Here is a 13,605-nt window from a genome sequence, read left to right as displayed (position 1 = left end):
ACTTGCAAACCAGTCTGGCCCGGAGTATGTCACTGCACAGGAGCAAAACCAAGGAGACCCTGCAAGGTGGGAGGTAGAAGGCAAAAACTGACTTCCAAATATTCTCCTCTGACCGCTACACAACACATAGACCCTCAGTTAAAAACATGATTAAAATGATATTTTGTGCTATACATGTTTTGCCACAATACAAAAAAGATGGATGTCTATTTCTTCATTAAGATTATGAAAGGTATCCCTCTTCTCTTGAACTAACCTATTTTAAAAAATTGGCAAAGTATCTGAGTAGATATTCCTTCAAAAATATGTATAAGGGTCCTGAAGAGATGGCCCAGTGGTTAAGAGCGCTGGCTGCTCTTCCAGAGGGCCCAGGTTCAGTGGTGGTTCATAACCATCTATTATGAGATCTGGTGCCCTCTTGTGGCAGGTAGGCATAAATGCAGGCAGAACATTGTGTACATAATAAATAAATCTTTAAAGTGTGTGTGTGTGTGTGTGTGTGTGTGTGTGTGTGTGTGTGTGTGTGTAAAAAGTCAAACACAACAGGAAAATTTTAAATGTTCCAACTAGGAATTTAAAGTTTTAAAAAAATTAAGAAAAAAAAAGACGGGAAAAGCCAGGTGCAGTGGCACATGCCTGTAATCCCAGCACTTGGGAGGCAAAGGCAGGCTGAGTGCTGTGAGTTCAAGGCCAGGCTGCTCTACAAAGTGGGTCCAGAACATCCAGGGGTACACAGAGAAACCCTGTTTTGAAAAACAAAAACAAACAAACAAACAAAAGGCCTGTAGGAGAGGCATCTGAGGGCTATAGGAGATATTTCCCAGATTTGTTGTAATCTGCCTACTTGCTAGAAACATACATGGTATAGACACATACATGCAGAAAAAACATCCATGTACATAAAATAATAAAATAATTTTTTGATACAGCGTTTTTCTATGTAGCCTTGGCTGTCCTGGACTCGCTTTGTAGTCCAGGCTGGCCTCGAACTCACAGCGATCCACCTGCCTCCGCCTCCTGAGGGCTGGGATTAAAGTGTGCATCGCCACACCCAACTAAATAAATCTTTTTTTTACAGTGTGACGCTAAAATTTTTAACTATAAATTTCTCCTCCTCCTTGAGACAGGATCTCATCACATATTGCTGGATGGTCTGGAACTTGATATGCAAATCAGGCTTGCCTCAAACTCATCGAGATCTTCCTGCCTCTGCCTTTGCTTCTGCCTCTCAAGTTCTGGGAATAAAGATGTGCACCAATATGCCCAATAAGAACTCTTTTCTTTAAAAATAAAAGACAGCAGGATGAAGAGACTGTCTACTCTGAAGATACTGTAACTCATCTTTCCAATGGACAATACAGATTGACTGGTTGTTAACATAGCTATGAATAAGGACGGAGAACAGAGCACCACTGGATGGCGGGCATCAGAACGTATCGAACGAGGAGGAAATAGAAAGGTAGCAGTAACTGCAGACCTGTCTTCCCTGAATGCAGGCTACAAAGGGGAAAAAAGGAATACAATTTAGCTAAAAAAAAAAAAAAAATTCAGTCAGCCGCCACTCTCTAACGCCAGCGCCGCCTCTCGCTTGCCGAGCTCCAGCCGAGGGAGAAGGAGGGTAAGTAAGGAGGTGCCCTTACCATGGCTCGTACAAAGCAGATTGCCCACAAATCCACCGATGGTAAAGCACCCAGGAAACAACTGGCTACAAAAGCCGCTCGCAAGAGTGCGCCCTCTACTGGAGGGGTAGAGAAACCTCATCGTTACAGGCCTGGTACTGTGGCACTCCGTGAAATCAGACGCTATCAGAAGTCCACTGAACTTCTCATTCACAAGCTCTCCTTCCAGCGTCTGGTGCGAAAAATTGCTCAGGACTTCAAAACAGATCTGCGCCTCCAGAGTGCAGCTATCGGTGCTCTGCGGGAGGCAAGCGAGGCCTATCTGGTTGGCCTTTTTGAAGACACCAACCTGTGTGCTATCCATGCCAAACATGTAACAATTATGCCAAAAGATATCCAGCTAGCACGCCGCATACGCGGAGAACGTGCTTAAGAGTCCACTAGGAGGAGAAACATTTCATTCTCAAAAAAAAATTCTTTCCCTCTTCCTGTTATCAGTAGTTCTGAATGCTAGATATTTTTTCCATGGGGTCAAAAGGTACCTAAGTATATGATTGCGAGTGGAAAAATGGGGGACAGAAATCAGGTATTGGCAGTTTTTCCATTTTAAATTTCTGTGTGAAGCTTTAATATAAATGCAAGATGTAAAGCATTAATGCAAGCAAAATGTTTCCGTGAACACATTTCAACAGTTCTACTTTATAACAATTATAAATAAACCTGTTAACAATTTCTGGACAATGCCAGCATTTGGATTTTTTTTTAAAACAAGTACATTTCTTATTGACGGCAACTAAATGGTGTTTGTAGCATTTTTATCATACAGTAGATTCATCCATTCACTATACTTTTCTGAGTTGCCCTACATGCAAATACATGTTTTTAATGTTGTCTGTCTTCTGTGCTGTTCCTGTAAGTTTGCTATTAAAATACATTAAACTATTAAAAAAAAAGAATTCAGCCGATTCAGGAAAAGCAAAATGATAGCAACTACCTATTTAATGGACTTAAAGATGCACATTTGTCTTTCTTTTGAAAAGACTTATTTGTAATTTTTGTGTGTATGACTGACTTACCTGAGGGCAGGTACCCACAGAGGCCAGAGACATTGGCTTCCCTGAAACTAGAGTTGTGAGCCTCTTGCCATGGGTACTGGGAACCAAACTCAGGTCCTCTGGAAGAGCAGCAAGTGCTGTTAACCACTGAGCCATCTCTCCAGCCTCTCTCCCATTTCCCCGCAACCCCCATGTTTTTTTGAGACAGGGCCTTATGTAACTCAGCTTGGCCTCAATCTCCCAATGCAGCAGAAGATGGCCTTGAGTGTCTGATCTTCCTGCCTCCTCATTCCAAGTGCTGGAACTACAGGCATTGTGCCCCCACATCTGGTTTATGAGGTGTCCAGGGTTTTGTGTATGTTAGGCCAGCACTCTACCAGCTGAAGTCCATCCAAAGGTGCACATTTGTTCATGTCTTTTGAATTTTCTGAAACAAACACATCAGACAGTTCTGCGGGCCAGGCAGTAGCTGTCATTGCCTGACACCTTCTGGTAAGATATAGAAAGAGCAGCACTAAAACACAATGAATCTGAGGATAGGAAGAAAGCTATGGGACACGTGGTTTCCCCCCAGAAACCACCCACGTTCTTAACTGTAACCAGTGTTATGCAGTGACAGTCCAATAGTAATTCAAAGTATCAGATTTCAACTATAAATATACTTCATTAACACCTTAGGGGATTTATTTCATGCTAGCGTTTTCTGTAACATGCACAGGAAAGACATGCCTTAAAGGTCTGCTTCCAAGATGGCCATGATGGCTCTCACATCAGCACTCAAGAGGCACAGGCAAGAAGATTGCTGGGAGTCCAAACCCTGCCTGAGCTACATGAGATCCTGTCTTAAAAATAAAATTATCAACAACAAATGTCGTATACAATATGTGCATGTACATAGACATAGACATAGATACCCATTTCTAAGAGAGAATTAATGAAAATATGGAAAGATGGCTCAGTGGTTAAGAATACTGGCGGTTTTGTCCAAATGACCCAGGGTCAATTGCCAGCACTAACATGCCAGCTCACAGACACCTATAACTCTGGACCTAGGAGCAGGTCCTCTTCTGACCTCCTTGGGCACTAGGCATGCATTTGGTGCGTAGATAAACATGTAGCCAAAACACTCATACTCATAAAATAAATAATTATTTTTAAAAAAAAATAAGATCTTTGGGCCAGCAAGGGGGCCCAGTGGGTAAAGGCACTCACCATGCAAGTCTTTTGACCTGAATCTATCCCCCAAAGTCCACATGACGGGTGAGAACCAACTCTCATAAGCTGACTTCCATATGCATGCTGTGATATTCATACCCACACATGCACATCACACACACACACACACACACACACACACACACACAGTAGTAACATTGTTTTAATTAAGAAAAGAAAATCAAAGCTTGGCGTGTTAGCACATGCCTTTAATCCTAGCACTTGAGAGGCAGAGGCAGGTGGATCTCTGTGAGTTTGAGACCAGACTGGTCTACGAATCAAGTTCCAGGACAGCCAAGGTTACACAGAGAAACCCTGCCTCAAAAAACCAAGAAAATTAAAAAAAGAGAAAAAGAAAGGAAAGAAAACTAGGCTGGGCAGTAGTGGCACATGCCTTTAATGCTAATACTCAGGAGGCAGAGGCAGGTGGATCTTTGTGAGTTCAAGACCAGCCTGGTCTACAAAGAGAGTCCAGAACAGCTAGGGCTACACAGAGAAACCTTGTCTTGAAAAATATAAAAAAAGAAAGGAAGGAAGGGAGGGAGAAAGGAAGGAAGGAAGGAAGGAAAACCTTCAACATGTATAAGTATAAATTCTAAATGGTAAATTTGTCTAGTGTGATAATTTTATTACCTCAAATTAGATAAAATATCATAAGACCACTTTTTTTCTAGTTAAAAATTTATGTGTAGAGGTGTTTTGCCTGCCTGTCACCATGAGCAAGCAGTGCCTGAGGGCTCCAGAAGAAGGCATTGGATGCCCCTAAGACTAAAGTTACAAAAGATTAGGAGTCACCATGGGAATGCTAACCCAGTTCCTCTGCAAGAACAGCTAGGGCTCACAACTGCTGAGCCATCTCTCCAGCCCCCAAACTATACCTTATACCATGCCTATCAGAGTACCATACTATGAAAAATGCTAATTTATTGGTTATTAGCACATTATTCAATAAATATTTGCAGACTAATTAGTATATGGAATGTATTAGGTACTGGGTACATGATGGGGAAGGAGACAGACACCGACCCCAGTCTCAGGGAATTTATTATTACACAGAACTAGGTAGAACAGTAGAAACATCCCTCAGAGTTAGTTCCTTAAGATAATCCAAGAAAAACATTTCATGGTCAGACTAGCTTGAGACATGTTGCATGCTAAATTCACTGCTTTGTAATGTGCATTGCTACATTAAAGACTAAAGGCATATAGTATAGAACCTCATTTGTATTTCTATGCATCAATCCTATAAAAGTATTTGCTCAGGTACCCAAAGGTCTATGTACAAAAAGAGGCCCTCTGCATTATTGTTTGAAGAGTGAAAAACTGAAAATAACCCAAATGTCCATCACTTGGACATTTGATAAACTATATTACATCCATGCAAAAGTCTACCATTATGCTTTTATACAGATGCAAGAGCTCCAATTAAAGATGCTTGACTGAAGAAGGTATGTGCTTATCTAAGTCTCCTCGGGCATCTTATTAAAATGCTAATAAAGGAATAACTAAGCCCTTAAGAAAAAAACGGCCTTAGCAAACTTTTAAGTGGGAGATCAGAAATAACATCAGCTGATGGAATAAAATGGAATGAGCCAGCATGTCTGGAAAAATCCCAGAGAGGCTGCCATTTCAGAGCTGACAAGTACTCTAAGTCAAAACAAGGGAGTCTAAAAATCAAGAAGTGAAGTGAAATCCTGCCATGAAACAATTGCTCTTATTGGCTCCTGTTAATTCCCCATCTACCATCCATATATTTCACAGAGTGAACCAAATTATTGCCTCCCAGGTTTAAAAAAAAAAGGCAAACAAAACAAGCTGGGCGTGGTGGCACATACTTGGGAGGCAAAGGCAGAAGACCACCAAGTGGTGGCCTGCCTGGGCTGCATAACAAGGCCATGTGTTTTTGTTTGTTTGCTTTTTGTTTAAAAAACAACAACACCTGGAGATATCTGGGAAAAGCTAAGGCAATGTGGGTGCTAATGTCCCACAGGTAATGAAAAAATTTTGATGTGACATTTGGGGGTATTGTACAGGACTATCCAAATTGCCACCATCTTCAAAGGGACAGAAGTTTCTCCACAGTTAAGTGGAGAGTGGGGTATGACTTTCTCACATACTCTGTTGCCTCATATTTGACCATGTTCCCTGGAGGGGGAGACCTGGTGGCACTCAGAGGAAGGACAGCAGGTTACCAAGAAGAGACTTGATACCCTATGAGCATATACAGGGGGAGGTAATCCCCCTCAGGAACAGTCATAGGGGAGGGGAATAAGGGGAAAATGGGAGGGAGGGAAGAATGGGAGGATACAAGGGATGGGATAATCATTGAGATGCAATATGAATTATTTTATTTTTCAATAAAAATTTTTTTAAAAAGATCTGTAGAGACAAATGTAAAAAAAAAAAAAAGATCATCACAGCTGGTCCAGTTGACTTTTTACCTTCCCTCATAGAGGGAAAGGGGAGGGTGGGTCACGGGACCCTCACCTGAATATCCAGGCGCTCCTGCCCACCAGCTAGCTCTATGCAGTTCCGCCCTTATTCCACTTGCTCTTTAGGTCTTGGGGGAGGGGCTAGAGGCAGTAGGTGGAGGGCAATTGGGGGAAGGGACTGTTTACCTGGCTATGGGAAAGCAATCATCCTTGCTAGGTAGACTTTCTAGTACAGCTTGTCGGGGGCAAACGAGCCCCCACAGTCCTGTAAGTAATTTCTCACCTATGGAAGAAAACCCAGTACACTCATTGGTACCCCAGAGTGAACTTTGGTACAATCACACCTCAGTTTGTTCTTGGCACCTGAGGAGGAGGGGCAGGGAAGGAATTTTCGAAACAGGGGAGCTCCTGCCTAAAGGTAGCTTCCCTAAACTGAGCCAAAAGAGAAGTTAGTTGGCATAATCCCTGGCTGTTTATACAACCACCTTTGTTAGATTTTTCTAGTCAGGGAAAGACACCAAAGAAATGAAACTGTATCACTGCCTGGCTGGCTAGCTGGCTCTCTGCATGCTTTCTTTCCTTCTTTCCTTCCCTCCTTTCTTTCATTTATTTGTTTATTTGTTTATTATTTAGATAGGGCCTTTCTCAGTCCAAGTAGGTTTTGAACTCAGAATGTTCCTTCCTCAGCATTCTGAGTGCTGGGATCACAAGCCTGTACCACAATACCCAGGTCTTTCGCTTTTAAATATAAAGAGACAAATATAGAGCACCAGATATGTGATAAACAGCCTCAAACAAAGAAGGACAGACTAAGCAGAATTAACTACAGAGGGGATGGAGACTTAGGAAAAGAGACCAGTGGGGCTGGAGAGATGGCTTAGAGGTTAAGAGCGCTAGCTGTTCTTCCAGAGGACCTGAGTTCAATTCCCTGCAACCACATGGTAGCTCACAACCATCTGTAGTGGACTCTGATTCCCTCTTCTGGTGTGCATGAAGACAGCGTACTCATGTACATAATAAATAAATATCTTTTTAAAAAAAAAAAAAGAAAGAAAGGAGACTAGTGTTAGGGCCTACTAAGCTCAAAGAGTGAAGAAATGATCTATATGCAGATATTATATAATATTATATTATAGTTAGCGTACCACAAACACATCCATGTTAACTGCTGCACTGTTCGTAACAGCCAGGAGATGGAACCAGTTTAAATGCCTATCCATATATGAATGGATAAAGAAAATGCAGTACATATATACACAAAATTTTATTTAGCTATAAAAAATGAAAGTATGACATTTGCAGGTAAATAATGGAACTGGAGATTTTCATGTTTAATAAAAAAAGTTAAACATGGAAAGATAAACACTAAGAATGTGTTCTTTCATATGCAAAACTTGGAGTGTGTATTTGTGTGTGTGTGTGTGTGTGTGTGTGTGTGTCCTCTCTCTCTCTCTCTCTCTCTCTCTCTCTCCCCCCTCTGTGTGTGTGTGTGTGTGTGTGTGTGTGTGTGTGTGTGTATCCTGAACTTAGAAAGGGAATCATGGGAGAGGAGGAAGAGATCTAAGGGACAAATGAGATGAGACAGAAAGCAAAGAAAGCCATATTGGATAGGAGAGACGGGGACTAGCATTGGGAAGGAGACAAAACAGATACTTATAAACACACTCTGTGTGTGTGTGAAGAGGCAATGTTGGAATCCTTTATATTATATAATAATTTAAAAATCAGCTTTCTTAAAAAATGTTGTAAGGGCTAGAGAGATGTCTTAGAGTTAAGAATGGTTACTATTAAAAAAAAAAAAAGAATGCTTACTATTAATTTTTAAGGACCACAGTTTGGATGGCAGCTTCTATCAGGCAACTCACAAATGCCTGTACCCCCAATGGTCTCTTCTGGCCTCCACAGACACCCGTACAAAAAGGTGTACAGACAGACAGGCAGGCAGGAATAAATAAATACATACATTGAAGAGTCATTTAAAAGAAAACAAAAATGTTTTACAAATCAGGAAGTGAAAACTGTTAACTACTTTCAGAAAAAAAAAAAGATGGTCACCTAAAGAAACAAAAATAGGGCTGGGTATATGGCTCAATAGTAGAAGTCCTGCCTGGTATGTGCCCAAGGCCCTCGGTTCAACACTCAGTACAACAACAACAAAAAAAAGAAGAAACAAAAATCAGAATTCTCATTATCAAAGCTACATGTTAGAACATTTTAAAATTGTGAGAGCAATTCTTCTGAACAGTTGCATTACTTTTCCTAGGGAAACATGAACAAATGTCTATTCACCTCATACAGGACACCAATGACAGACCAGAGTAACAATTTCACCAAAGTCCAACTTGGTGAACCAGTAAGTTTATTGGGGTTACTTAAAGGAGAATAGGTGGTATGTTACTAACAGGACTATAGGTGATGCAAAAATAGCTACTTCACTAAAAAGTCTCACCTCATCACGAGTGATGAACTCGAGGAAGCTACATTATGGCATCCCATGTTTAATAGTCTTTTTTATTTCAATGTTTTTATTGCTTTTTTGTGAGTTTTATATCATGCACCCCGATCGCACTCATCTCCCCATCCCTTCATATCTACCCTCTGCCCTTGCAACCTCTCACCAAAAGAAAATAGAAAACAACAAAAATTAAACAAAACAAAGCATAGAAAACACCGTGGAAGCTGTAGCGTGTCGCAGTGTGTCTCACAAAACACATTTTTGTCCTCACTTCTTCACTTGCAAATGTTCATTGCAATGAGCCATTGGTCTGGTACGAGACCTCTGGCTTCTGCTACACCATCAATGCTGGATCCTCACCGGGACTCCTCTCAGATAGCCTGTTGTTACCCTGTGTCATGGGGATCCTGCAGCTTTGCAGCATCAGGATTGGCCCTTTTACACGCTCTAGCAGTGCATAGATGAGGGAGATTTTAGGGTGGGTCAACTCAAAGTCCTGGATCTGGGCCTGGCTGGTGATCAGCCCACCAGCTGTCCCACACCTGCACCACCAGGATGAGCTCTCCAGCACTGCCCAGGCTAGCTCATCTACTACAGCAGTGGGCAAGGGCAGGGCAGCTCTCCTGCTCTCAAGCCCTTGGGATTGGCTCAATTGCACACATGACACCAGAGCCAGCTCTACTATGTTGTCCAGTCAAGGCCAGAGCCCACTCTCCTAAATGTAGCAGCCTGTGAGGGACAGGGATAGCTCTCCCACTCTCATGACCCTGGGGCCAACGCTCCTGACGACTGAGGGATGAGGTGGGGCACTTTTAATATTCTGCCTCTCTAGTCTAGCACTCTTTTCTCCAGGTCACATGCAGTTAGGAGGCAAGATGGAAGTGGTAATAGTGCCAGCCCTAGGGATCACAATATTTGCTCTGTTTATCTCAGTGTCATAACTGTGGGTCCCAAGTTATCTCTGTTCCATGCTAGTGATAAGATGGTTGTACATGCTCATAGGAAAAAGCTGTGCTTGTGAAAACAGGCAGTTTTATAGCAGGGACCTCAGAAACAAGCATACCATTCTTGTCCTTGGCCAGAAGCCAAAAATATCCATAGTTCAGTACTAGCTACAGGCCAGAAATGCTAGCAGTGTTTGGGGGCTCTAGTTTGTGATCTGGCCTCTTGTTATCTTTCGTCTCCTTTTACACAGTTGCCCAGAAGCTGTGTGAGTGTGACCAAAACTCCAATGTAGATACTCATCCCCTTGAAGAATTTTGGAACTCAATATCTAGATTTTCATGGCAGAAATGGGGTATATCTATTATAATCTTGGTTGCTATGCTATTAATCTTTGGACCTTGTATATTCAACAGCTGTCTTAATTTTATTTCTTTTAATCTGATGGCCTTGCTGCAATGTGACTCCTTGATCACTTTCTAAGGCCTCAAAGCCAGCAAGAATGGAGACTCTAAGCCTGTGGGTCACAACCCCTTTGGGGTAAGACTCATAGGGGTCAAATGACCCTTTCATAAGGTTCACCTAAGGCCATCAGAAAACACAGATGATTACATTATGATTTTTAACAGTAGCAAAAGTACAGTTATAAAGTAGCAACAAAAATAATTTTATAGTTGGGAGTCAGCACAACATGAGGAACTGTATTAAAGGGTCTGCAACATTAGGAAGATTGAGAACCACAGCTCCTAAGTCCTCTGTGTCCCAATTTCAACCCATCCCTTAAATGATTTTAGGATCTCAACTCTTGGTGGGGAAGAATGTTATAAAGGTTAGTAGATTAGCAGACTTAGAAGCCATTGATGATGGACCACTCTCTAGTGATGCTTTAGACCACACTTCCGTTTCCCTGGTAAGAACAGAAAGAGATGACTCACAATGTCCCTTCTTAGGATTTAAAATACCATGCAAAAAGATGAAGGTGTTAGAGCTTTGTTGAGGCCCATTAATGGAAAGCTACTTCCTCTTGTTTTAAAAAAAAAAAAAGGCACCTGAGTTCTGTCTCTTCTCCAAAGATTAAAACATAATGTACCATTGCCTCCTCCCTTAAAAGTTAATCTAGAGGGTCCTGTCAATCACCTGGCCAACAGGAAAGCTCTGTCACCTCAAGACAAGCTAGGGAAATAAGAGGTATAATTACCTTCCTTAATGATATTTCCAAGATGCTCCTCCCTTGATACAGTTGCTTAGAGAGCTTCTGTCATGCGCCATTGCTACGCCTACCTGCCTTTCTGAGTTCTAACTAGGAAGAAGCAGAACATTTCATTTTCATTCTTTCTATCTCTACTGGGTACTGGCCAAAAGCCTAAGAATGCTCTAATATGCTGGATTTCCTGGAGCCTAACTCAAAATATAGTAATACTCTCCTTTCTGAAACTCCCTCTACCTGGAAGCCAAGATTTACAAGTTGTGTTATCTATTGTTTTGCTATTTAAACCTTAGAAAAATGGCCCTCAAGCTTCTTTCTGAGTTCATTTTAAATTATTTAAATAAGATTAAGAACCCACAAAAGAAAACCAACCACAGGACCAGCAAGATGGTTCAATGGGTAAGGGAGCTTGCCCTGTAAGCCTGACCACGTGAGGTTGATCCTCAGAGCTCATATAAAGGTGAAAATAGAAAACCAGTCCCACAAAGTTGTTCTATCACCTCCATGTATGTGACATTGAAACACATGTATCAAGCATGATGATGATGATGATGATGATGATGATGGCGCTGTTGCTGCTGCTGCTGGTGGTGGTGGTGGTTGTGGTGGTGGCAATGATGATGACCATGATAATGATAAAAAGTAAACCCCAGAAGATAGGGAGAAATGTCATCTTCTATGCCTGTCCTAGCCATGGAAATCAGCAATTCACGGCATCTATGCCTACTGACTCTGGAGCCATACAAGTTGAGCCTTCCTAAGAGCCAGATATGGAAGGGGAAGAGACCCATATGTCCCTACCACCTACAGCTAATCTTTTGGCAACAGATTCAGGGAAAGAGAGGAGGGGAAGCATAGAATCCAGTTATACACACAGTGGTGAGTCCACCATACTCTGGTGGTTATCAGTTCCAAAGCCTGGGTCACTTAAACAGCCCTAGTTAAACTCTGTGGGACAAAAAATAAAACAACAACTAGTAAATATGGGAGAGAGACTTGTAAAGAAGGGAGAGATGGCAGCGAGGGGAAGGATGGGCAAGAGTAACCAGAATGCATCATATACAATGTGTGAAATTATCAAAGAAGAAAACTTATTCATCAAAACTAATTTTAAAAGGGAACTGCAAGTTTCTTGGTGACATTACCACAACTTGAACTTAGAATTTAAAAGCTAACCGAACTGTGAATCAAGTTGAGTATAAAAGATTCTTTTCTAAAATGTAAAGATGCAAGGAGCATCCACTCTTTCTGGGTAGTTACATAAAGATGCACTCTTATGAAACCAGGGTAAGTACCAGGAAGAAAAATATACAGGGAATTAAAATAATACAGACTTAACTCATATTTCCAGCAAGAAAAACAAAATTTCAGAGTGACAGCTGTGAGGCAGGCTTGGAAAACAACCAGATAGAATGTATTCTAAGAAGTAAATAAATTGGAGTCAGGACAGGAACGGGGCAGCTCAGGAGGCTGAGGGAAGAAGATTGTCTTAACTACACAGTGAGTTCCAGGCCAGCCCACAGTCCAGTGAAACCCCATCTCAAAAATAAATGAAGAGAAAGAAATAAAATAGGTTTCAACCAACGGAAATGCTAAGTAGAAAATTAGAAGTATATACAAGGCCTGGGACTGAATGCTTAGAACTGCAAAAATAACTTATACATATCCAGAAAACATTGATGATTCATCTTTTTCCTCAAAAAGAAAATCCAAAAAGGCAACCCCAAACTTCAATTAAAAAGAAGCAAACAAGGAGGCATTGGTGGCACACACCTTTAATCCAAGCACTCAGGGAGGCAGAGGCAGGCCAGGCAGATCGCTGGGAGTTGAGGCTAGCTTGGTCTACAAAAGTGAGTCCAGGACAGCCATGACTACAAGACAAACCCTGTCTTGAAAATAAACAAAAGAAGCAAACAGCAAGCATTTGGTGGAGTATACCTTTAATCCCAGAACTCAAGAGGCACAGCCAGGCAGATCTCTGTGAGTTCAGGGCCAGCCTGGTGTATAGAGTGAGTTCCAGGACAGCCAGGACTGATACACAGAGAAACCCTGTCTCAAAAAACAAAAACCAAACAAACAAACAAATGTGCAAAAGAGAAGCGAGGGCAGAAAGCCTAAGAGTCAGAGAGGACTGCTGTGACACAGTGGTTTCTGGACCTACATGCACTCACCATGGGTGGCTATAACAGCATGTACAAGATCAAGCCAACCAAAATTCCAACACGGACAGAGGAGGCATTTATAAGGCCCCACCCGTAGCTGAGGAGCTACTGGCAGTTGATGGAAAAATCAGGTGGTTTTTTTTTTAGGGATGTGGCCTCATAAAAACTATATGGAAATATCTAAAATATGAAGTCAAATTTCTTCTTTGTGAGTGAGGTTTGTTTTTTTCCTTACATACATGAGGGTGTACTAAGTACATGCAGTACCTAAAATGACTACAAGAGGGCGGCAGGTACCCTAGAACTGAACTAAGTGGAAACAGAATTACACAGCCATCTCTCCAGAGATGAGACATTTTTCTAGTACCTACTTTTTCCAGGGAGGGGGAGACTGGAACTTGCTACTAGTACTCACAAAGATCCAACTACCTCTGCCTCCTGAGCACTGGAGTTAAAATCCCATTAAGCCTGCTTTTTTTCCCCCTAAGACAGGTTCTTGCTATGCAACTCAGACTGTC

The 13,605-nt window shown here is 41.8% G+C and overlaps 1 protein-coding gene across 1 annotated transcript; it reads left to right on the top strand.

The window, feature by feature from the left end:
• The first annotated feature begins 1,560 nt into the window (after nt 1-1,560).
• On the top strand, nt 1,561-2,575 carry LOC311601450 (histone H3.3A-like). The gene has a single exon (XM_084788902.1). It carries the CDS (start codon nt 1,642-1,644, stop codon nt 2,050-2,052), a length of 411 nt encoding a protein of 136 aa, XP_084645028.1. The 5' UTR covers nt 1,561-1,641; the 3' UTR covers nt 2,053-2,575.
• The last annotated feature ends 11,030 nt before the right edge of the window (nt 2,576-13,605 follow it).

Source organism: Acomys minous (assembly GCF_964271855.1).
Source record: "Acomys minous genome assembly, chromosome: 7".
Lineage (NCBI taxonomy): Eukaryota > Metazoa > Chordata > Mammalia > Rodentia > Muridae > Acomys > Acomys minous.
The sequence above is the reverse complement of the archived record's forward strand: the minus strand, read 5'-3'. Positions and strand labels throughout refer to the sequence as shown.